Source organism: Scleropages formosus, chromosome 17 (genome assembly GCF_900964775.1).
Source record: "Scleropages formosus chromosome 17, fSclFor1.1, whole genome shotgun sequence".
Classification (NCBI taxonomy): Eukaryota; Metazoa; Chordata; class Actinopteri; order Osteoglossiformes; family Osteoglossidae; genus Scleropages; species Scleropages formosus.
The window spans coordinates 18,903,300-18,928,939 of record NC_041822.1 but is presented as its reverse complement, the minus strand read 5'-3'; the positions used below and the strand labels follow the sequence as shown (position 1 = coordinate 18,928,939).

General features: G+C 45.7%; 1 protein-coding gene across 1 annotated transcript in view; it reads left to right on the top strand.

Annotated features, from left to right (window-relative positions):
• The first annotated feature begins 7,299 nt into the window (after positions 1-7,299).
• Positions 7,300-25,640, top strand: part of pdlim5a (PDZ and LIM domain 5a) — a 74,619-nt gene continuing 56,278 nt past the window's right edge. The window contains exons 1-2 of the mRNA XM_018758378.2: positions 7,300-7,629; positions 17,309-17,497. Of these exons, the coding sequence (XP_018613894.1) occupies positions 17,399-17,497 (99 nt within the window). The 5' untranslated portion in view covers positions 7,300-7,629; positions 17,309-17,398. The remainder of the gene's footprint in view (positions 7,630-17,308; positions 17,498-25,640) is intronic.

The window sequence follows — 25,640 nt, the reverse complement described above, 5'->3', positions numbered from 1 at the left end:
AGAATTCAGGAACACACTGGACAGTCTTCAATTACTGGACAAATTTAATGAAATAACAAACCTGGTTTATTGCGAATCTGTAAGGCTTTGGGGACAGATGACATCTTATAGATACTTTTACTGGCTAAAGGTTTTCTGAAACCTCATTTCGGCTGAAGGTCTTCAAACTGGGACCATCGGATGTGGAAAAACCATAGTAATAATGTCATCGGCTTTCAGAGTACGGAAGGCAGAAGAAATTAAATATGCAAACAATGTTTTACAGTTACAACCTCTTAGCCCTTAAGAACACCTGGAGTTTTATTTTTTTTTCTCAACTATGCAAAGCATCCAGTCTTCACAGAGTAATCTGCCTCGTAGGGTAAATTGTGCAAAAAATGTGCTGAATTTCCTGGTGTGCTCATTGTCTGCTGAAGTGTTTCTGAGATGTACACATGATACATGTGATTTGTTTTCCATTTTCCTGCTGCAACGATTCTATCTCTTAGCACGATGGCATGAACCACCCCTACAACCATCTACTGCGAGTGAACATGAGGAGGAAAAGCAATGTATATTTTACACCACCAGAGGACGCAATCAGGCAGCAATCCTGGTACCTTTGGACTTGGTCCGGTCAGACCGAAGGCTCACATTCCTTCAGACCCCATCTGCAGTTTGCAGGCGTATTACAAAATGAAGAAGTCAGGTGAGGAGGCCTGATGAGACAAAGAGGAAAATGAGGAGAAAGGAAGGATAGAAAAGGCCACTTGTGACATTCCTCTACGAAGAGTGCAAATGGGGGTATTTCAGATACCAGGTCATGTGTTGCAACTGAGATGCTCTCATGATCCCTGAGAAGCATACTCAAGATGAACGCAGGGGCGCCACGCCATCATCAACAACCGCTCGTCCCAAGCCAGAGCCTACCCAGCAACACAGGATGCAAGGCCGAAGGGGGAGGGGACACACCCAGGACGGGATGCCAGTCTGTCAGAAGGCACCCACAGCAGGGCTTGAACCCCAGACCCGCTACACAGCAGGCACTAGCTGAATCTGCTGTGCCCCCACACCCCCCATCACGTCGTCAGCACGCCTGAACTCAATGAACACCAGACCCCCGGTAGTATAATAGGTATGAAGGAGAAACATCTAGCTGTGGATTCTTGATCAGGCCTTTTTGCAATTCTCATTTCTTCTTTACTCATTTGCTTCCAAAGTCTTATTTGCAGCGTGTTTATGTTCCGGTCCCGAGCTCTGGTCCCGCCTACATCAGTCCTCCGTGCTCCTGTCCAGATCCCCTGTCCCAGCCCGGTCTAAGTCACGTTTCTGTGTACTAGTTACGGTCTTTGTGAGAACACTCGGTCCGTCTCTTTGTTCTGTGTTCCTTGCAGTACGTCGACATTTCATTCTTTGCTTTGTGCACTTATATATAAGTGCTTCTATATATATAGCCTGTATATATTTACTTATATATAAGAATGATATACATATATCGACTCCGCACTTGAGATTATCACCCTTAATACATGTCCGTGTCCATGTCGCTAACGGACCTGATAGGTGCAAAATCAAGAGGTCAGTTCATATCCTTAACGTGGAACAGATGGAAGTTTAAAGCATCTGTCTGATGTTTTAAGTGACTTCTGAACAAGTAAATCACAATGTAAACGCAAAACTGAGTATGACAGCATCACGTGGTCATGCACCACACTGTAGTCCCTTGAGAAAAGAAACTTCATCTGAATGGCTCAGGTATTATGATTTCATTATAACAGACAGTACACTCAGCTCTAATATTCAATGTCACATTGAAATGTTGGTAAAATCTTGCTGATATCCCCTCTAAAGTTCACGCAAACAAGTAAAACAGATCGTGTTATTCTTTGTTTTTGAGTTCGGTCCTGACTGGCCTCTAAAATTAGAAACTGGTATGTATAAAAACGTTGCCATGGTAACGCAGCATACCTCTAACCTTGGAAACGGTGAACTCTTGTGTTGCGAACATTCATTTGTAGACTTATTCTGAGATACATGGTCACCCTACAGAGAAATTCACAGCAGACAATGCGATTTACGACTGTCATTCCTTTAAATATCGTGAAGGGTGTCGCATTTGCCTGTTGTGTCCAAACTTGATTTAGCGGGATTAACTTCTTGCGAGAATTAGCTTGATGCCACTGCAATGTGGTCACCCCTGGAAAAGAAACATCACTACAGGGTTGTGCTCTTATTGATCACTCTTAATGCTGCACAGCAGACTTGCATGAAGTCCTCTGCGTGGGCTGGCAGATATCGATGAAATCACAAATAACCGATAGCCTGCTCAAGTGGAGGTCCTTCTCTTCTTTAAACTGAATATCTTTTATGTCAAACACACATGTCCGGACGTTGAAGATGTGACGATCAACAGCAACCGTTCTCAAGCAGATGGTAAGAGGCAGGCGGTGCGTCTCCTGAAATCAGGCAGTCGTTCCGGGGCCACGGAACCTGGGTTTGTGGCCGGAATTTGCCAGTTCGCATTCCTTGAACGGAGCTGCTTTTGGACTCTTGGGAAAGGTGCTTAACTTGAATGTCTTCAGCAAATGTTCAGCTGTGAAAATTGTCAAAATAAAGTGTGAAGTTGTCGTCAGCGTAAGTCACAGACACATCTTCTGAAACACGTTACTCTGGCTGCCAATACCCACGCAAGAATACCGAGAAGGGCCGAGGTCTTGCGAGGTTGAAATAGCTCCGTTTACGTGACAGCTGACAGCTGACGGCTCGTGCGTGAATCCGCAGCAACGCCACACACACACCGCCGCAGGCTGCTGGACATCTGTTAGTCGGTGGCATGAGGAGGTCGTGTGTGACCCTCCACGGAGAAAAAAGCGCGAGTCGATCCTTGATCTACGTACGGCCTGTGTGTATTTCACCCCAGGGACGTGGCGTGTGCAAGGAAGCAAACCACATGTTAGTGTTTAACGGGAACATACAGCGGAGGAGGCCGATCCCCTTAGTGTCAGTGACAAGACAAGGACTCTCCTACACGAAAGCAGCGCATTGCGGTCCATTGGGAGCGACCTCTCTTTGCCGCAGCTGGGACGAATTCTCGAGATCCCGAGACAGTCCGCTGGGGATGGCTCTAAATATGACACGCGCTCTTCTAGTCTGATTTAAATTTTCCCAATTATTTACTTCGCTGTGAAACTTAAGCAAGCGCGTGCCATCAAAGAGACCTGGTAATGGGTAAAAGTGGAACAGCGTTACCCTCATTGCCGCTGTAAAGCGCCGGAATGGAGCATCACTTAAAAGGCATCTAAACAGCTGGCAAAAGACTAGTATTACGAATAAAATCTTTCTCAACACAACAGAGCACGGTAATGATTACAATTATCTATGAACAGAGCTCAGCAGACCCATCGTTTTAAATTTTTTTCGGAGTCTGTTTTGTAATATAGGGAAATGTAGAAATAGATTTTTTTTTTTTTTTTTTTTTTTTTAAATACTAGCCAGATTAAAAATAATTTTTTGGAGCTTCTTTCTGAGCGTAACAGATGTCACCCAGAAGTACTTTAAAGCACAAGACATCTGCATAACATTAAACCGCTGCTCTGGATGGGATGTTACGAAATGCCACCAGACAACAGGTGCAGCTTCTTCAAGTAAATGTGGTTTTGGACCAAGGGGGGCATCTGTGTTTGTGTCATTTCTAAAATGTATTATCCGGTTCAGCAGCACCTGCACGCGGAAGCGTCAACGCGTCTATGTGTTAAGAACAGCCGTGTTGCAGATAAAGGGCGAACGTCGTTCTGATTACTGAAATGTTCTCCAGTGCCTGACCCTGAGCTTTTGAGGGAAGCGTCAGTGTTGTCCTCGGGATAGCGATATCTACGCTCTGCTCCCCGATGACCCGCAGTGTCGCCTCCTTAGGAAAGAATTACCTCATTTTACCGGACTCGGACGGGTGACGCTGAATGTTTGATCGACAAAGAAATACCTGGTCTCTGACATCACAGAGGTTGGCACCCATCAGTCCAGCATATTTTTAAGGTGTGATAAGCAGGTCTTATTTTTTAACATGTTTCCTGGAATGTGGATGACGCTGGTAACTCACTACTGTCATAAATGGCCCTGTTGTTTTACCGTGGATCAGGGACTAGATGACCTCATGGAAGGATGTGGAAAAAACACAAACTGAACCTTTGTGAAGCAACAGTTATTCTTGTTATTATTAGTTTTTTTTCTGAAAAGCAGAGAGCTCCGCTGGGACGGAGGGGTGAGGAGGGGATGTTTATTGGAATCAGCAGTAAATACGTTGGCAGAAGGTGCAATAGTTTTGGTTGACGACGGGTATCGCAGGTTGAGGTGGCTGTGATTGTCCAGAGTTTGAAGTACAGCGTGTGTGTGTGTGTGTGTGTGTGTGTGTGTGTGTGTGTGTGTGTGTGTGTGTGTGTGTGTGTGTGTCAGTGTGCAGGGGTATCCGGAACATGGAATCACGACGTTGCGTGACACAGAAACTGAAGGTAATGGCATTGCAGAGCAACCCATACTGATCCACGCTCCAAACTGTCACAGAAAGTGAGATCTCAGTATTGTGCTATACTGAAAATAGCCAAACTAATTTATGTGTGTCTACAAAATAAATGACTGGTTTTACATTTTGAACATTTAATAATAATTTCCCTTGTGGGATCTATCTATCTATCTATCTATCTATCTATCTATCTATCTATCTATCTATCTATCTATTTCTGTCTCCTTTCACGCTAAACAAAGTGCATCCACATCATATTTATGAATTATCCTTTTATTTAAAAAAAATTAATTCTGTTATACCCCAAAACTTTCAACCACTGAAACCTATGACGTCAATAAGATTGTTCCTCATGGTTTTGCAGCCTCATGACGATTGTGACTTCACAGACTACGTGATAATTGTGACTTTATTTGAAGACAAATTAAAAGCTGATAATGAGAATGTAAGGAGTGGAAGAAAAGTACATGCTTCCAGAACAAATCCATGGATAAAAATTAATATATTAGTTGCACAGCAGATCATAATATCTAGCCACCTAGATACACACACACACACACATTTTCAGAACCGCTTGTCCCAGAGGGGGTCACGGGGAACCGGAGCCTACCCAGTAACACAGGGCATAAGGCCAGAGGGGGAAGGGGACACACCCAGGACAGGACGTCAGTCCGCCACAAGGCACCCCAAGCGGGATTCGAACCCCAGACCTACTGGAGAGCAGGACTGCGGTCCAACCCACTGCGCCACCGCACCCCCCCACCTAGATACAGCATCCTTTAAATTTACGTCATATTTATAAAGCTGTATGTATCCACCGAAGGGACTCAGCTTTCGTACCCCACTGAAGCGCACAATAGGAATACAACTGAACCTGGGACTTCAACCTGCTCTCTTTCTGTCGCAGTACACATCCTTATCCACTGCACTACCTCCTCCTTATTTGAACAAATCTGAACAGCAGACCCCTGAGCCATGTTTATTTTTCGGTGCTCGTGAATTCCTTCGGCCTGAGCTGAGACAGCCACAGGGTTGAAACCTTATACTAAAAGAATAGGTTAGGGCTGAAATTAGTTTTCGACCATATTTACTGTAACATTTGCCCTAAATGGCATTAGCAGAACTTTCACGTCAAAGGTTATATTGTGCTCGCAAATATCTCATTCGCTCTCTCACACGGCTTTGTTTTCTTTCTTGAATAAAAACTGCGTGCCCAAGCCTGTATATATAAAAATGGCACAAGAGCAGAGCCGTAACATAATCCAGTTTACCTTGTTTTCTTTGCTATTCATTTGCTTGCATATCACAGGGATTTTACATACTAATAGGGGCTTAAAACCCACCCCATTATGAGTGTGTAATTCTGCCAGTTCCAAGAGCGAGCAAGTAACGCACAGGAACTAAATCCATGTCGTGTAACCAGAACCTAGCTGTAATGTTAGGAAATCCTCACGGAGATTAAGTGTCTTTATGATGTTAAAGAAAGGCACGTGGAACACGTTTACAAGGTAACTCGTGAAAAAGAAGCAGGGCTTCAGTCAACGCAGGACACATTGGTCCCATGCGCTCCGTCAGCACAGTAGCCTTCTGGGGGAATGGTCAGGTGGGACCAAACCTGATCGCGCGAGCATCCGTCTGTTGGACAAGCGCTTAGTAATAACGCTGGACAGCAGCTTTAAGGGTAAGTAACCGTTTTGACTGGAAACCGATGAGCGCATCTGATGCAAAAAGTTGAATATTCCAGCGTATCCAAATCTGTTCACGAAGAATTCTTTCCAGAAAGACTTTTGAGCTCATACTCCCAACATCTCAGCCCACCAACTTTGCGTATAAAGAGGGAGCCTCTCTACTGCATGTGAGCCATTCGTAAAGGCAATAAAAATTAATTTTCTGTCACTTCGCTGTGTAGTCAGTCTCCCTCCGAACATTTACACACCTCAACTACCCTGTCAGTGCAAGATTGCTGTCAGTGACATGTTAAATTTGCTGTTTTATTTATATAAGATTTTGGCATTGGAAAAACACAGACGGTGGGCACAGGTTTATGTCCAGTAGACAAACTAACTCCCTTACTTGGGTCGTAAACTCCAGCGGCAACTGGAAAAGTGATGAGGACTGAAAGGTGTGCAGATGTCTTATCCATCTGTCTTCACTCTGGCAAATCGGTGCGTGTCTCCGCTACCGTTCGTCAAAGGCCCTTGTGTCAGCGAGGACCGGAATGTTCCCACTTCCCATTTTAGTGCAGATCGTAATGGTATAGTTGATCTCATTAGGTCTTGAGTGACTTGGCGCAGAAAGAGCCCCGAGTGGTGGATGCGTACAAGGACATGAACCAGATGGTGGGCTGCATCCCCTCCAGGCTCTCTTACGAGGAACATTTCATTTCATTTACACTTATTTAAACACGAGAATGACGTATATGTTATGGTTGCTCTGTAGGAGTGTAACTTTTGTCTACCGCCAAAAAAAAATACATCTAAAAAAATTTCATTTTATGCTTGGGTTAAATGTAAAAGGGACCTGCTTGATAGAAAACACTGCCATTCCTGTTAATTGTTACTTTTTTAAGCAAGTGACTGCTTTTTAATGTTCTGATTTAGGATTAAAGGTTTTTCTTTTTTTCTCCGAAATGCTCCTTTTAAACTATGTTTGGTCCCACTTTTGGGCGGCTGCTCAGTTCCCAGAACACCTCTGCACCTCAACACAAAGAGCACTGTGTGATACTGGCAAGTTTAACACTGCGGGATGGTTTATGAGCTTTACGCACATTAAATGCAGAATTCCTATTATTTCTGCTTTTTGTCTTTTCTCTTTCGGTTGTCTTGTTTTCTCCAATGAAATGTGAAAGACCCCTCCCGTTTTTCCACTCCACCTTTTATTTTATTGTGCTCCAGTCCTGTGTGTGTGTGTGATATTTTCGGTCCTGCCCCCTGACTCTGTGACGCGGACGGGAAAGGGGACATCCAGCACCCCCGGTGGGGCAGTTCGCGATCGGAGCCGGACTGGAGCGACACCCGGCAGCTGCTCCTCCTTGAGCTTCACTAGTTCCTCGCATCATCATCGTCGTCATCATCATCATCATCATCATCATCTTAGCGCAGCCGGAGGAAATCTCATCCTCAGCGAACACACGGGTAGGATGGATTGTGTGTGTGTGTGTGTGCGTGTGTGTGTGTGCGTCTTGTGTGCACGCGCGGAGCGCAGATGCGGACCAAGCAGCAAGTGCACCGAGACCAATCCATGGGGGGGGGGGGTCTGTGTTCATTCAACAATAGATTGCTACATATTGTACTATCAGAGTTATCACACTATTCTATTCATTTTATTATGACTTTTCTTCTGTTCATAATTCAGCATCTCTGTGTCGCTCTCCTTCAATCACAGCCACGCGAACCGGTTACTTAGTTACTGTGCGCTTCATTCACTCGCCTCATGATTTTGCGAAGCACTTCATTTGTCCCAAACCGGTTCGGATTCACGACGTGCGAGTCGTTAGCTCTTTATAAGTGCGCAGGAATAAAGCAAATAACTAATAAGCGAAATGAGTGAGCGCGCCGCGCGCGGTCCGGCTCGCGCGTGGAGATCCACATCCAGATGATGATGATGATGGGCTTCGACCTCAGCGGGCTCGTGCGGGTTTTTATTATACCGGACAGAGACCACCTTCTAAAACTAATAGTGAGAGGGGATCTTCTCCGGCACATCTGTGTGTGCAGTTCACTCAGTGCTGGGGTCTTGTTTCTTTGTCACCCCCCGAACCCCCATCCCCACCCCCCCCCGATTTCATCCCGGAGCTCGAGCGTCTCTTTCGCCCGGTCGTTCATGAATAGAAAAAAAAACAACTGCGTTTCCTCCAGTCCACAATATTGTCACACTATCAGAAGCCGATTGCTTCACTTCTGCAAAAGCCGCATGATATGCGATGTTGGAAAGAACGTTTCTCATATTTATGATGCTTTGTTTGTCTCGCGCACACCAACCAACATCAATCAGTGTCAGTCAGTAATCGGCGTAATCGATTCAGGTTCTCCGATCATCGTGTCTGTCGATCAGCTCTCTTTGGCTCAGGACTCGGAAATTCTTTCAAATCAATATCCCCTTACCTTACGGGTAAAAAAAGGTTTAAAAGTACACACACACACACACACACACGCGCACAGACCTGTCAAACACACTCTGCTCGTTTTCAGCAACAAAAAAAGTCTTCCTACTTTCCACTTTCGTGGACAGAAAGTGCACAAACACAACATGATGATGATGCACATGATAAATATATGTCTTTAATACAAATACACTGTGACTAGTGATAATTCGCAATATTTTTTATCTGGAAAGTTGCAGTTTAAAAGTATTAAAATTATGCACGATGAGTAAGTTTTGCTCAGGAGTCTTTTGTGTATGTTTAGCAGTTCATGTTTAAGTTAACAAATGCTACAACTGAAGATTCATTCTAAATACACACACACACACACACACATCTTCAGAGCCGCTTGTCCCATATGGGGTCACGGGGAACCGGAGCCTACCCGGCAACACAGGGCGTAAGGCCGGAGGGGGAGGGGACACACCCAGGACGGGACGCCAGTCCGTCGCAAGGTACCCCAAGCGGGACTCGAACCTCAGACCCACCGGACAGCAGGACTGTGGTCCAACCCACTGCGCCACCGCACCCCCTCATTCTAAATAGTTCTCTTAATTTTTAATTTATAATTAACAAACAAATAAATAGAGAATTATAATGATAGGTTTAATATTTAAGATTTAATGTGAAATACTTCATATTTAATCCATTTTGGGCCATAGGTGTGGTTTACAGAATAAAACTAGCAGAAAACGAATGCCTTGGTCCAGGTTTTTATTTTTAAGACTTTTTTTTAGCGTACTTTCTAGTACAGTACTTTGTTTTCACATGTACTTCTGGTGAGAAAGCGCCTTAATGAGAAACAAACTTTTACAGCATGTTAGACATAAAGGACCAAAGCCTCCACATCTGAGAGAACGCAGCTTCGCGGGTGCGGTTAGTCATGTCCTCAAGTGTTATTTCAAGTCACTCCCTAAATCAGTCCCATTGTTACCAAATGGGCCGTGCTTGAGCCAGGTGCATAAAGGCATGCGCAGAATTCTTCAGTTAAGGAAGGGTTCAAGGAGCGATTGATCAGGTGTTGTTTTTTTGTTGTTGAGATAAGGCAGCAAGACGGTCAAGGGCCCAAGCTCTATAAACGCAACGGTCTGAAAAACATGCGCTCGTCATGGGAACGGAAGGTGCAGTGCTTATCTTGAACCAACTGACCGTCTGTTCATCACCGGTCATCACTTTGTCCGTGGCTTGGTGCCGACAGCTGAAGGTCGTACCCAAGCGTTTCGGGCTAATACGGCGTGATGGGATGGCGGGCGCCCTGGGCCACTGAGGAGGCCTGCTGTGTGTCAGTCGCTTGCTGGAGAACAGGAGCTATCGACACGGTCTGGGGCACGCTGCCATCCTCCCTCTGTTCCTCCTCTAAGGCTCTAACCGAAACCTCATGGTCTCTCAGCACATTCACGGAGCTTTTCAACAGAGCGTGCCAGATAAGCTGTCCGTTTTCAATTTAGGCTCAGGAGGCTCACATGTATGCCTCCCCAACACAAAGGTGCACTGAAATCAAGTGCGCAGCCATCCAAGGCATGGAGGAGCCTACATTTATTCATTTAGCTGATGCTTTTCTCCAAAAGGTTTTAACAATTACTTACCCAGTACTTTTTCACTGTAGTAATTGAGGGTAAATATCTTCCTCAAGTGTACTAGGGCTAGAGCTGAGGTTCAAACCCCTGATCTTTGGGTCCAAAGGCAGCAATGCTAACCACTATGCTCCCAGCTGCCTCCCTCAGCCATGTGCACACAAGCAAGGAAAAGGCAGGCAAGCGTGGTGTAGCACAGGCAAACGGATAGGTGCTCGAGTCCCTTCACCCTCGAAGGATGAGGAGGATTCCGACTCGCTCCGTCAAGTGGACTGGCCAGAGGGCTAGCTGGCCCAAGGTTCCGGGGAGAAATGAGCACCCAACCACACGCAAACACACACTTCCCTGCTAAACACTAAACATCTGCTGCTAGAAGGAGATCATAAATGAAGCAGAGATGAAGACCGTGACCACAGAAGGGGAGGGAGACAAACAGTAATGCGGCTCGAAGATGAAATTGGTTAGTCTCTCCCCTAGGATTCACGTGTTGAGTGCTTGTTTCTGTTTCAAATTTAAAACGCTGAACGTGGAGGCGAACGGGGGGACAGCGGTGGGGGTACTGGGGTTGATGCGGATCACCTTAATTGGCAACGATGGAGCAAATTTGCTACGGATTTCCACAGGAGTGATTAGGAGACTTAGCCGATAGTCGCGAAGTACCGTATATCCCGGCCGTCTGCCTCGCCGTATTCTTTGATCGCATACCAGCTGGTCTATAGTGCTGCGCTGGACTCGGGCCCAGTCCTGCACACCTTTCCCGTCTGACTCAGGGCGGCCCGGGGCAGACAAGGTTTCATCTGCCCGCATGAACAAAATCCCCGATTGTGAGAACCATTTCTGTTGCCAATCTCTTGCCAGCTGTGTGCCACTTGCTCGCATAAAGAATGGGCAGGGACTGGGCGGGAGCCAAAAAAAGCGAGCGAGGGAGACGGCGTTAGGCGAACGGATGGATGAATAAACAAACACTTTGGTGTTAAATGGGATAGTGCCTGAGAAGGACAGATTAGTGCTTGAAAGGCCTGTAAAATCCCTCTGCTTTACAAGAACTTGTCTGTCGCCAGTACGTCTCTCACAGAAGGCTGCGATCGCTCCGGACTGGTCCGGAATCGTGGCCTGGGGGGTGGAAACGGGAGTCGCACGGGGTCCACGCGAGGTCAGAAGCAGAGCTGAAGCGCTCAAGACGCCACGCATTTTTTAGCTTGCTGCTTCATTCCGGGTCCTTCCGTGCTTAACTTGTCGAGGCTCATTTACCGAGAGACAGATGCCTTTTCGTTGAAATCGTTTGCTCTGCTAATTTCCCCACCACCTGTTTGCCTGATCACTAACTGTTGTGTTTTTAATCACAGCACTGCATTCGAAGCGAGTGAGTCCTCTCTTAAGGTTCCCAGATTAAGTCCCCTCACAAACCACCTCCGAACCCTACCCGGCTGCTTTGTAGCCAGCAGGCGAAGGGAGCAGGAGCACAGTCCTATCGTGAACGCTCCTGCTTTCATTTAATGGTCTGAAAATGTGAGGCTAATTTTGTCTCTTCATATATTAAATTAGAGAATATTGGCATTCCCTTCACATCATTTTCATATTAGGTTCACCACACGCCATCTGAAACCGCTTGTCCCACATGTGGTCGGGGGGAGCCGCAGCCTAACCCGGAAGCACAGGGCGTAAGGCTGGAGGGGGAGAGGACACACCCAGGACGGGACGCCAGTCCATCGCAAGGCACCCTGAGCGGGACTCGAACCCCAAACCCACCGGAGAGCAGGACCCGGTCAAACCCACTGCACCACCGCGCCCCCCGTCATATTAGGCTTCGATTCCAAATTCTTGCAGATTCAGCAAGTACGGCACAACTGTCTTTGAGGCGAAAACAAAACCCCGTTGTGTCGCGTACCTCTGTCTTTGAGTCCCTGTGGTTTAAAGAAACGCCACACAAATTTGTTAGAGTAGTTAACACGGAAGACTGACATCCAGGACGAGCGCAGGATAAACGGGATGATTGGAAGTAGCTGACCCAGGTCGCTGAGGGCTGCTCAAACGGTCACATCCATGTCAAAGCAAGAGATGAAGAAAGGGAACAAAAAGAAGAAATGCGGACAAAAAGTGAACTCCTCGGCAAAGCTAAGCAAAGACGTCATTTTTTGGTTATCTTTACGATTGTTTAGCTCACAGGGGATAGAGAGGATGGTGGCTCTTGAGTGGCCCACCGTGTATCCTGTATGCTCTGTCTGTGTGTTCTTGCACTTGACAGAATGGAAGGGGATTAAGAGCGTTTCGGTTTGGGGGGAAGGCGGAACGGTGGGAGTGACAGCGTGCTATTAAAAGTTAGTCTGCGTGGCGCTTTCAAGGCAGTGTGCCGCCCTGGCTCATTTCTGTGTTTGTGCTGGGATGGGGCCAGCTTACCTCCAGCAGAGCACTTACATGAACAATACCCCTAGAATAAAGGGTGAAGAGCACAATGGCTGATGTTTCATTGAGCGACTGGAACAGAATGGACTCTGTATACTTTTGCATGTTACGGTTTTCATTATTCATGGCTTTGTGGGCGAATGAATCTGTCTACACCCAAACAGCCAGGGAACCTGGTGAAACCCGCAGGCCTAGATGAATTACCGATGTTCAGTACGTAGAACATTTAGCAATGTGCGCTGAAGCTCTGGGGGATGTGGTGGTGTGGTGGTGCGGCAGGTTCGGCTGGTGCCTACAGTGCGGCGGGTCTCGGATCGGAGCCCTGCTTGGGGTGCCTTGCGATGGAGTGGTGTCCCGCCCTGGGTGCGTCCCCTCCCTCTCCAGCCTTGGGCCCCGCGTTGCCGGGTTAGGCTCCGGTTCACCGTGACCCCACTTAGGACAAGAGGCTGTTGACGATGGACAGATGTTAAAGCCGAACAGCTAAGAGGAAAGATAAATTGAACAGCACTGAAAACCTTCTGGTTTTCATTTAGCTCGGATACCCTCAAATAAAAGCTTAAGGCATTGTTTAATGAGGCTTCATACCAAAATTTTTTTTGCTATTTATAAGGACTGACAAGTGAAGTTCCATTGGGTGAGGGAAGAGGTGAGCAAATAGGGCAGAAATAGGCACTGGATGAGCTTTTGGAAAATGTCAGTTCCTTTATCTGTGTTGGGGAGCCTACATTCACACTGGTTACAACTAGTTCATTTTTCCACCTCTGCATGTCGTGCCAACTCCAGCAACTGTTCTTCCTCAAGCACAAGTTATCGTTGTCCTTCTGCGTTCTCGTTTCCCAAGTTCTTTTCCTACTTTATATTTATGTCTGCACTTAGTGCTGTCATCATTTCTTGGTAAATCCCTGCCATAGACAGCAGGTTCCTACTTTTAGTGCTACATCATCTACTGCCTGTACGTTTCTCTCAGTCTCCTGTGACATTCCTGACAAGCGGAGCTTCACAATGCCAAATGGGAACATACACACTAAAAAAATGAGCGGCTTATATATCTTATTTCTCACCCCTCCTACTGCTGTTTTCACCCGCTATACTTGATCATAGATGAAATCCCTAACAGAATGAAACCTGTAGTCTGACATCACGGAGCGTGAGCCTTAACAATGTTATGTGTTATGTTAACATGTAATAATGTTAATAGTGTTATGGTTTATTGTGAAGCATGATGGATCAGAAAGAGATTTTGAAAAAGCTGTTGTATGTGATTTAAGTGCAGACAGTTGTTGACGGGTGTCGACAGGTACAACTTGTTTCGGCGATTCCAGGCACGATGTGGCACCATCACACGCAAGTCCTTCATTCACAAATCCAGCCGTTTCCATCTTATCACTGACATACATGATATTGAAGTTCTGTAATAACTTATCTTCTGGTTTTTGTATTTATTTGTTAAGCAGATGGGTTTACAGAGAGTGATTCGTGTCCAGTTTCTTACGGTTTCCTTTTTCTGAATATCTTTTAATGCATCTATGTTGCCATTTAATTATAGGACATCTCACATCTATGTATGAAATGATCAGGCAGCTGTTGAGACACTGACAGAGTTAAGCTGTCTGTTTCCCAACACAATAATCCTTGTTGTTTTCCGTCACTAGAGAACTCCAAGCCACATCTGACAAATGGCATGACTCAGAATAATTTTAATAATATTTAACATTCTTCAGGAAGATAAATAAGCAGCTGTAACAACCTTTAATGCATGAAACATTGTTACCTGATTTCCCAGATTTCTTTCTGCAAAATAATCAGTGGTTTACAAATTTTACATTTTTTTTTGTAGTAAACCATATTTACTGGTTTGCTTACTTAGCGGTTACAGCTGCTGCCTTGTAGCCGAAGGACTCAGGTTTAAATCTGGCATACCGTTGCAGTACCCTTGAGCAAAGTACTTACAATGCACTGCTCCAGTAAACATTAACCTGCTCCATAAATGGGAAAATCACTTTAAATACCTTATCCTTCTCAGGCACTTTGGAAAAAAGCATCAGCCAAATACAGAAATGTAAGAGCAACGCACTGAAAATTATGGAGCATAACTAATATCAGTGAATACCAGCATCCTACCTGCTACCTTATCTTACCCTGTTCTCTGCATGCAACATATGTCTGCAGAAATGAAGGATAAAACGTGTGCACATTTTAATAGAACATAATTCTAAAGTGCATACATTTTTGTGAAACACTCTGTATATAACTTTTGCTGTGTCCGTATTCATAGCTTAACTCCTCAACACGCCTTAGTCATGTGACTTAGTGACGCACATTGATTGAATCTGCATGGCACCGCACCCTCATGCAAAGTTCTGTGTCCAGTCACATCCAATTAAAAAGAGGTGGCATGTAATCTAATATCTTTTTCCATCTTATATTTATTACATTTTTAAAAATGTGTATTTTCGTGCAGTTTTCATTAGGCATCTGTGATTCTTTATGAAATGGAAGACACTTGAAAGCTGTCAGATTCCTGAGTTGGCTCTGCATTAAAACCATGATTGTATAGCAGTGACCTCCTTTTTTACATTAGAGGAAGGTTTTACTGCTTTGGCTGACATCGTCCATGACTTATTGGCTTTGCACATCCGCACAGACGACAGCATCGGGAAAGGGACCGTTGACTGTAAAGGTCCGCATTAATACTCCGGAGGAGATTTGCGTGAGGACTGCACAGACCTTCCTTACCCTCTGTGGCCTTTGTTATGGCTTCCAGTGAAATCCATACTCCCAGAGTGTTCCACCAACTGTCCCCTTCATTCACGCGCTGCACATCCGTGCCAAGGTGGATGCCGTAACTGATCTGAGATCCTATCTGTGAATTCTTCTCGACCTGAGCTACGGTGCATGTGGGACACGCAGGTGATTGCGGTGGCCATATTTATAGCCGTTCCGAAGCACGGAAGGCAGAATTGTTGGCAGGTAGGGGTTTGGCAAGGGGACAGTGTTGAAAAAGCATAAATTCTCTATTTTTGTAAAACCTTTCGAAATGTTAAATGGTGTTTATTCGTGCTTCTTTGGTAAAGTCAACGGCCTCGTCGAGGAACATCGTACTTGGCGGGAAGTTGCTGTGCGGACAGCCGCTGCCCGATTTCCTGTGCATACAGGCTGCTTCAGTTCGGCGCACTTCCATATTTTTACATAGCGCTGGGCCTATGCAGAGATGTAAAGGAAGTGCTCTCATATGTTTGTGGAACATCATCTGCGAATGATATACTCGCGCTCACTGAAAACCGTCCCCCTCCTGAGTCCACGGTACCCCCATCTCCAGCCTGCTCTTCCTTTCCTCCCCACCCAGACTCCCACGGGGCATCTCTGGTCACGTGAGCACGGAGAGAACCAGGTCCCGTGACCCCTGAACTCCGTGTCTCTGTGCGATTGTTGTTCGGAGCGGGGTTCTGCGAAGACTGGCGCTGCTCCTGGGAACCACTGTGTCTCACAGACAACATCTGAGACTAATGAATTACATCCTGCACTGAGCTCTTGCTGGAAAAAAAAAAACAAAAAAAAAAACATTAATTTAAATAATCCAGGCCTCCTTGTTTTGCTCTGAAGTCTTGACCAAATAAGGACTGATTGTGTTTGTCAGGAGTGTTTGCAGGCAGAAAGGCTTGCAGATGCCATTACGGTTGAATGTCATAAAAGTGCGTTTAGTGTCCTATTTGTTTTGCTATCAAGGAAAGAAGTTGAAGCTAAATAAAAATGAAAGCTGGGGTGGTCTGGAGGGGAAAAACAGAGTAACTTCGATGCAGGGCTCTCGCAAGATGCCATTCCAGGCAGGATGAACACACCAGAGAGTTATGAAGTCGCTGCGATCCCGGAGTTAAGTGCAATCGTATCTGTCTCTGAGGAGAAGCCAAACTGCATCCAAGCGGAGGGCAGCGGAGGCAGCGGAGGCAGCTGAGGCAGGAGAGGCAGGGGAGGCAGGCTGGGGAGTGAGCGAGAATGGGAAAACCGCTCCCGCTGTGTCTTAACGTGTCATTCTGCAAGGCTGGGGATCCCTATTCTGTGAGCCTCTAATCTGAACCCTCCAAATCATTACACTCAGGTCTTGCTGGGTTTGGACTCACTTGCGTTGGGTTCCTCCTTAAACGCGGCTCCCTCGGTTAGCTCCTGTTTCTTAAAATATCGGCACATAAGCATACCCAGCACCCCCTCCCTGCCTGCCTGCAGTATAAATGCCCAACGTATCGGAGTGGTGCTCAGTGGTCCCCGCCGATGGGTCTGGGGGAGGTCCGTCCGGACTGCGCAGTCTACTTGTGGAGAATCAGCACGTGCCTGAGCTCACCTGCCGTAGGCTACAGGTACAAGTAAAGCTCTGGAAAAATACTCCGCGCTCAGAAAGGTTGCTGATGTCAGGGTTGTTTATATCCTGTATTATCAATTCATATCGACATAACTGTTTATATAGCTGTGCTGCTCCTCTCTGTTTGCTCTCATTGCTCATCTTTACTTTGCCTTACCTGACACGTGAGCTTCTTGTGTGACTTGAAATCATTTACCCTGTAAATACTGGTATGATGCTGGTGAAAGAACCATTATTGTGACTTTTTCTTTTCCTGCTTGAATTTAACCAGTTGCTGGTGTCACTACCTCCGTGTACATCTGAAATCAATAACTGGAGTATATGGGCCTGTTTTTCTGCAGAAAAATTCAAAGGGAGCTGGAACCAGTTAACCCCTGACTTCACACACCTGAATCCCAGGATTCCCAGTAAATCCAGCAAGACCAATAAACATGAGCAGCAACTACAGTGTGTCCTTGATGGCCCCTGCGCCGTGGGGCTTCCGACTGCAGGGAGGGAAGGACTTCAATATGCCCCTCACTATCTCCAGGGTGAGTCATCCATCTCTACCGTCCCACCCACCTCTTCCGCCTCCCTCTGCGTCAGTGACAGCATTCTCCCCATTCTCTAAGGGATGAGAAGACCCTGAGGTCCCCATACTTTAACCTTCGCAGCTTTCCCTCCTTTTCTGTGCTATGCCGGCGGTCTCACACCCCTGCCGAGCCTTGCGTCACGGCAATACTCAGATCCTTGGAACGACAGCCATCCGTGGAATGGCGCTGGAGCTGCTGAGTGCTGAAAGACATGCAGTGATTTATTCTATCCCACCCCTACGCTGTTTGTCCTCAACCAATAGGATTGAGAGCAAGGGCTCATTTAGACACCATATCACATTATGCGTCACAGTGACGGAGTTTATCTCATTGCGGGAACTGGACTTTTCCAAGTGTGGCACGACAGCAAGCGCTAGAGTTTGATCTGGCCTGCTGAAAACGGTCCATTTTTCATATCATGTCATCACTGTTGCGTATTAACAAGTTTTCCAAGTAATAAGCCCACCATAATTTGTTGTACCAAAATGGCATCAGCGTACAGCACATTTCTGAGCTGAATTTTAATATGTCATTGTCAAGAACTGCAATGATTCAGCATCCATTTCAGGAACAGACTAACTAATTACAGCACAATACAAACCAAATGTGAGCTTTGAAATGGAGCCACTTAATTCCACATTTCTTTTTTGTACAGTATTACATGAATTTATATCAGTGCACGCACTCACAAATTGCCCCATGCACCAATACGCGCAAAGTTCTTCGTCTCATCTTGAATCTGTGCTCTAGAGTGTGCTGTAGAGCTCGGCGCTTGCCAGGACGTTGGCTTTCCGCTCAGAAAACCATCAGCATGTAGTGATTTACAGTCCGTCTAACTCATGAGACTCCAAAGCAAATTGTCTTAAGCGGTCGATGCAGGAACATGAGTCTGCTTTTCTGACCTCCCAGAGAATATTTAGATAAACTCCAGGGAGCGTCAAGTCAGGCTATGGGAGCACCCACTCCTCTAAACATGTTTGTGTCTCTACCCCTCATTGCCATGGACATGTGGGCAGAGAAAAAAAACCATGGGGGGGGGTGTAGAACATACCCGAGTCTATAATTGGACTGAGGTTCATGCTATCAGGTCTCGTATGAGATGTTACAGATGTTCACTCCCCATAAAAAAGCCATTGTTTTCATCGTGGTTGAAACCCACACCAGGAAACTCAGCGTGTGTATGACAATCATGCCACGTGTGGTAGGAGAAGCCACAGTGAGCCCGAGTGGTGTTGGAGCACCCCCAACACCCTCTATAAAACAGCAGCGGGGTGCAGAGGTCTGTGGCCTGCAGAATTCTCCACCGGCATCCTGCTTGTACCGCCCACTTGGTGTTTCAGTTCTGGCCCTCTGACCTTATTGTACGCGGGATTTCTGCTGCACCTAAGCTCTCGGTTAGCGTTACAAAGTACCGAGTGTGGTGTCACAGCTATTAATGGTTATGCCATGGGTCAAGGAGGGTCGACAGGTGCATTTCTTCTAATAAAAGTCAGAATGAGACCTTTATTCTGGGCTGCTTTATTTGTGTCCCTGAAACAACATACTAAACACTGGCGCTAACTGACTGCATTCATTTTAAAGAATCCTATGTCAGTATGTATCAGCCCACATCTAGTTTTGTCAGAAGCTCCGATAGAGCCGACTTAGCCGTGACCATGGGAAGGGGCTTTTCTCACTCAATTTAAAAACCCAAGTTTTACTTTCCTCAGCACAGCACCAGCAAGATCCGTCCTGGGATTTGAACCTGCAGTCTTTTTTGGATGCCATTCCAGCCCTGCCTGCTGCACTGCACCCTCTGAATGACTAGATGGATAGCTGGTAGCATAGCAGTTAGCGCTTTGGGCCCAAAGGTTGTAAATTTGATGCCCACCTCTGGCTGTGGTCTCTTTGAGCAATGTACTTACCCTAAATTGCTCCAGTAACATTACCCAGCTATAAAAATAATTGTAAGTACCTTAACATTGTAAGTTGCTTTGGAGAAAAGTGTCAGATGGAGAATTTCTCAAATCTTCCATATGGGGTAAGAGTAGCTGCTTCTTCTTTATAGCAGTTTCAGGAGGGCATCACACCTGTGCTGTGTTCTCAGTTGTTTTTAATCTCAAGGTTGCGCATTCAGGTGGATGCACTTTTCTGGAGGACACATTAAGAAGTGTTCTTCTCCAGATCTCTTGGAAGACCCCTTTCATAGGAAGTTATTTCTACTGGTTAGTGAAGCAAAGACCAAACCTGTGGAGACAGCTGCCTGGCTTTGAATCCATGCACGTTTAAAACTCAATGTACTTTAAAATTGCAGTGCATTAGTAAAAGGGGGTGTGGTGGTGCAGCAGGTTTGGTGGGGTTCTGCCCTCTGGTGAGTCTGGGGTTCAAGTCCTGCTTGGGGTGCCTTGTGATGGACTGGTGTCCTGTCCTGGGTGTGTCCCCTCCCCTCCAGACTTTTGCCCTGTGTTGCTGGGTTAGGCTCCGGTTTGCTGCGGCCCTGCTTGGGATGAGCAATTTCAGGCAGGGTGTGTGCATTAGTAAAGTCAATTTATAAGGTCATGTTTTTTTTAAAAAAAAGCAGAGTAGATCACACGTGCTGTAAAAAAAGTTTCTGAGTCTCAGCATCTTTCACGCTCAGCTGGTCTTCGGCACGTTGTTAGTGTTTACCGACTGTATACCTGGCGGGACCCCATGCCATCGACCAGCTGCACCAACCCTGTGAGAAAGAACACTGGAGCTTTTGATGGTTCTTAGACACCCCCGGAGTTCCACAACCAGAGGGCTTGGTCTTTTACCTTGTGCTGGAGCATTCTGGGACATCACAGCTGTTATTGTAGCCATACAAGTAAATATGATACTGCTAAAGTAAAGGGAAAAAATCTGTTCTGAATGCAGCCTCGTGTTTAGTGGAGTGTTGCTGACAGCAAAATGGGCACGGTGGCCTTCCCCCAAGGCAAGAATCCCAAGTAAATAGTCCTGAACTGTGTAACTATTGCAGCTACTCTGTGTTGTGCAAACACTTTAAATTACGGGTGCAGTATAAATTTATTTTTTTTTCCAGTTGTAGTTCAGATTTACTAGGGATTAAGCGATAGACCATGGATTTAACAGAACCACATAGTGAAAGTAAAGAATAATGAACCTTCAAATAATACGGTAAAAAATGCAACTGCAGACTGTGTGGTGGACAGAGCATGGCAATATGTAGTGGACTTCTACTTCTTTTGTGACTCTGTGTGGCGCCTGTGGTCTGATTCTCTGGTAACAGAGTGTGTTCTGTCCTACCCGATGTCTTTAAGAACTGATTCAGGGGGCCGTGTTGGGGTGTATGATGGTGGTGAATGCTGAGGGAGTGGGAGCTGCTGAGTCTCCGGTACCATAAGAGCTCTGAGTCTGTTACTGAAAGGCACGATCGGTGCAGCTCTCCCCTGATGTGGCCTACAGGCCAGCTCCAAAGAGTCATGTGTCACAAACACCAACAGCGGAAGAGCTGGAGGGGAGAGGCCCCGATTTATAGTGGTGCCTCCAGAACACACCGAGTGTGAATTGCCAACCCATCAGAACCCATGACCAGCCCCGGGTCCCATCCGGCTGGTACCCACGCTCCTACCCCGACTGTAGGGTCACTGCACTCCCTCGCACAGCGTTGAGCTAATGAGTTGGCCGGGGCTGCCAAGAGAGTGTCTTTGCTCTCCGAGAGTGGAAACCATTGAAACCTGGGCAGCTTCATATATGTAAGCGAGAAAAGGGCCAAGAGGGATATAGGGGTAGCTTCATACGAGTGTGGGATCTTTCGTTGGAACCTGAAAGAGTGAGCCCCGCACGCCTCTGGAGTTACATGTAATGGATCTGAGCTGATTAAGCACTTTGAAAGAAATAATAATATTAAACAAGTGTGACCGTAACAGCATGCTGCCCTTTGCCTTGTGCCAGGCTGAGACTGTTTACTGTCTCTGCATTGCAGTACAGCTTTTTCCTTTTAAACACCGTGGTCAAAAGCACCAAATTATTTTGGTCTTGTTAAGACTGTTTATGTAACATAAGAGGAATTGGCAGAAGAAGGAAAGCATAATACCAAGTGTTGTTTTTATTAGTATGTAACATGCGTCCAGTTACGTCCGTAGTTTTACATTTTAAAAAATTATTCAGGAAATATGAAAAACTGCATTTCGGAGTTTGTTGCGGAAAACTACTTCTGCGGGTTTGGAGGATTCAGTCTGTCCCTAGTCCTATTTGTTTACAGAAATATTCTCTGGATCAACAAGAAAGAACAGAGAATCTCATGTGCTTTCGTAAGCGGTCGGTTTTATACGGAACACTGTGCTGTTTGGTATTCGAGCGTAATTGGTCCGGTCTGTTCCGAGACATTTTCCTGGAGAAACATAACAAATGAGGACAATAGGACAGAAACACTAATACAGCTAAAAAACGGCATAAAAAAAACACCCGAAAAGTGGATTTCGCTTGGCAAGGCCAAGAAGTTAACAATCAGGTTTGGCCTTGTGAGATAATCCTTCACTGCACAAATGGAAAGAAAGTGCTTCTCAACACAGAAATGCTGGAGCTCAGTTGCAAGCCATTGAAATATACCCGCCATATAAATATAGAGCACAGGGCCTGCTGGGCAGGGAGAAAAACAGTAAAAATTCACTAGTTCCCCAGCCAGTTGTAGTCCTGTAAGCAAACGCACTGAGCAGTCCATTCAAACTGATGTTTCTCTGTTTTGTTTTGCTGGCTCTCTGTATATTTCCACCGTTTCACACCCGTTATTTTTATAGGTTTCCTAAACACCGTCGTTCATGTTTATGGGCCGTAACCGTCAGCCGTACATCACCGGTGCTGCCGCCGCGCGCATTCGGAGAACAGCTCACGCTGCGCATGCAGCCACGGGTGTGTGACTAGGTGGTGAACAAAGGACTGTGACGGTTCCTAATGGTTGGCGAGCGCAACAGCGGCATGGCACAGCAAGACCATCGTGAACTTGGGCTCAACTGGAATCGCACCAGTCAGATCCTCAAGTGGCCTCAGCGAGGGTGTGAAGCCGGAACACGCCCTGTGTAAGCGCTCCGGTGGAAAGCGGAGCCTGGGACTATTTCACTCGAAATTTTGGTGTGCTCCTCATGCATTTTCATGCACCAAAGGAGCAACCAGAATTGGATTAGAAATTGTTATGCTGTGATTTCTGGTTAAACTAATTCCAGGCTATTTGTAGTTGAAAGGGAAAGGGACGCTGACACAGTTAAGCCAGCAGTTGGGTGGAAAAGGTTCAGTGCTAAAGAGCTCTTGCACAACTGGAATCCATAATGACTCCCCCCCCCCCCCCCCCATCTGCTTTTTTTCTTCTTCAGCTGCTGGTTCAGACTTCTTGGGCTGGGTTGTCTGGGTCGGGTTCATAAACCTCAACACCGTCAGCGTTAGGCTGTCTGGACACATCGGTTCTTCGGATTCTGACTCCTGCCAATCCTGTATCCTCCACACGCGTGGCTCCCAAAGAACAAAGGCGCTAAACACGTGAATGATGGTGGAGGAACAGGTGAAGGAGTGCTGGAAGTGACTCGAGGGAAATATGAGGGCAACTCTGTGACAGTCTGCTGCGAATGCCCTCCCTCGGCTCTTATCTTCCTCTCCCTTCCTCACCAGTGCCCTTGTTTGGTCAGGTTTCACCACAGTGAAGGTGCCACAGGATCACCCCTTCTGCCCTGCTCTGCTGCTGTGTCCCAGTGGTTAATTATAGCTGTGGATAAGGACGGCTGAAGTTTCTTTTCTGCTGTGCCAGAGTCCATCCCGGCTACTGCTTTCTGATACCCACCCAGGATCCTTGCATTAATTTCATTGGCTTGAAGATTCCCTGTTTTCAAGAAGGGTTAGACTGTACATTTGTGAGCTATGTTGCTGATTTACTTTAATTCAAAGCAATATGCATGCTGTGGATTGTAGTTTTTTTACTTACATGCATTTGGATATTTACTGGATCAGTTTACGTTAGACAGATAGAGTTCTGCTTGAAAGTATGTGGACTCCTTTGGTCCCTTAGATTTGCTACGAAATTGATATTTAATCAGGATCAGGGGAGAAAAGAAGTGAAGTTGCATTGCTCAAAGAAGTGGGTAATTAGAATCAGGTGTGTGAATCATAACTTTTTCTCCATTTTATAACTTTACTATGAGATGTAAGATTTAAGATTTAGATTTTATACATTTATTTTGATATTTTCTAGAAGAATAATGACCATCCCTACAGGGGTTCACCTACATTCAAGGAGCACTGTAGATAGATAGAGAAAAACATTACTGATCCGATTGCACATCTTGCCTCAAAGACAAAAGTAGCAATTCTACCAAACCTGATCTGAGCCTGTAAAACAGTGGTCACAACTCCAGTTGTGGAACCATCTGGTACCCTTTGAGTTGCCCTAGCATTTGAAGCCGTAGGCCTGTTACACCCACCTGATTTAGTGGTTTGATGAGTCCTGTAATATAAACGTATTGCACATTTATAGTACTCGGGTGTTGTATAAAATCCTTTTTTATACAAGCTTGTCCTGTGCCTCAGGTTTTTAAGGTTCCCTTTGAAGTTTCTTAATGTCATGCACTATTTAATATGTACAGTAACAGGATGGATCTTGTCCTTCTATACCAGTTAAAGCCAGAGTAGCAGACTTTAGTCTTTTCTGAGGAAGGTCTTATCTTTGGGCACACCGGCACTTTCAGATGGCCAGGGAGGTGGGATTGGACTGAGTACAAAGGCAATACTCTCAAGCCAAAATTTGTATCTCAGATTGCTGAGCATAAAAGTCTGTAAACGTTTTATGGTTTGGCATCTTTGCAACATTGTGGCGGGTGGAACTCAGCTTTTTATTCATTTTTTGAATAGTTGTTTGGTAATAAATAATGGTTGCCTGGACTCATTCTGCGCTGAGAGTGTGAGTAAACGGAAAACACGTGCTAGGTTATGATCCACCACACTCGCCTTCTCTGGAATGGCCTTTTGTTCAATGACACAGTAACATCTCTGGGATCTGTCATGGCCAATGAAAAAGTTTGCACATTGTATTCTTTCTGCTTACACTTATTTTAGGTATTTAGAGCTGGACTTAAAGGCAGTCAGTTTTTTTTTCCATCTGTGCCTTGTTTCAGTTCGCTGGGGATGATAATGATGGGTACTGGAGATTGTTTCCATTCTCTTTGCATTCCAGTTGTCTTTGGGCAATTGTGAAGAAGCATCTAATTTTTTGATCTAAACATTTACACTGTTGAACTCGAAAGGGTTTAAAGGAAAATCCCTGGGTTTTTTCCATATTAGCTGGTTTGGGAGAGTAATACTGTGATCCATTAGGTTTACATATTCACATACCATATGTGTAACATACAGACAAGTTAAAAAGTGGAGGAGGTGGTTATGGAGTTACATTTTCAGCCTGTAAGCTCAAGGGTTCAAGTCCCAGTAGGCCCTTTTCTTGAGCAAAATGAATAAGCTGCTAAAGTAAAATATGCAATTAAATAAACAAATATGTCTAGTAATTGTATATTATTTGAACTGGCCAGGAAATGAAGAAAAAATTTCTGCATTCCATATTGCATTTGCTTTGTTAGTGAGTGCACTGGCTGTCTGGCTGATCTCTCCTTCATGAATAGTCTTTATACTATCTCCCTATTTTGAAATTCATTCTATCTGCTTGAAGGGTACACATGGATAGCTTCTTCGCGGTGAGTTCATATTTCTGAAATTTCTCTTCATCCTGTGCCTGGCTCTTGCCCGATTTTAGCTTATGTAAGCAACAGGCCAGTGGGGAATATTTAAAAAAACTACAAAATGGGGTTTTCTGTACAATAAAATAGGCCACTGCCAAAGCTGTCCCACATTATACTCAATTCAGTGTCAAATGGTATAGCCCTAATTATTCTTTGGTATGCTTTATATAGAGAACACGTGTGATGGCAGAGTGCTACCGTGTGCAGATTTCCTTGGCTCTGCCCCTCATCCATCCTGGTTTGACAGGGTCTGCCTCAAGTCGACACAGCTTACTTTGCCCAAGCGCCAAACAGGGGGCACCCAAAGGGTCTGGAGCACCGAATGCAGACTGAATGGGAACTGTGACTAACTGACTGCAGCCTTCAACAGT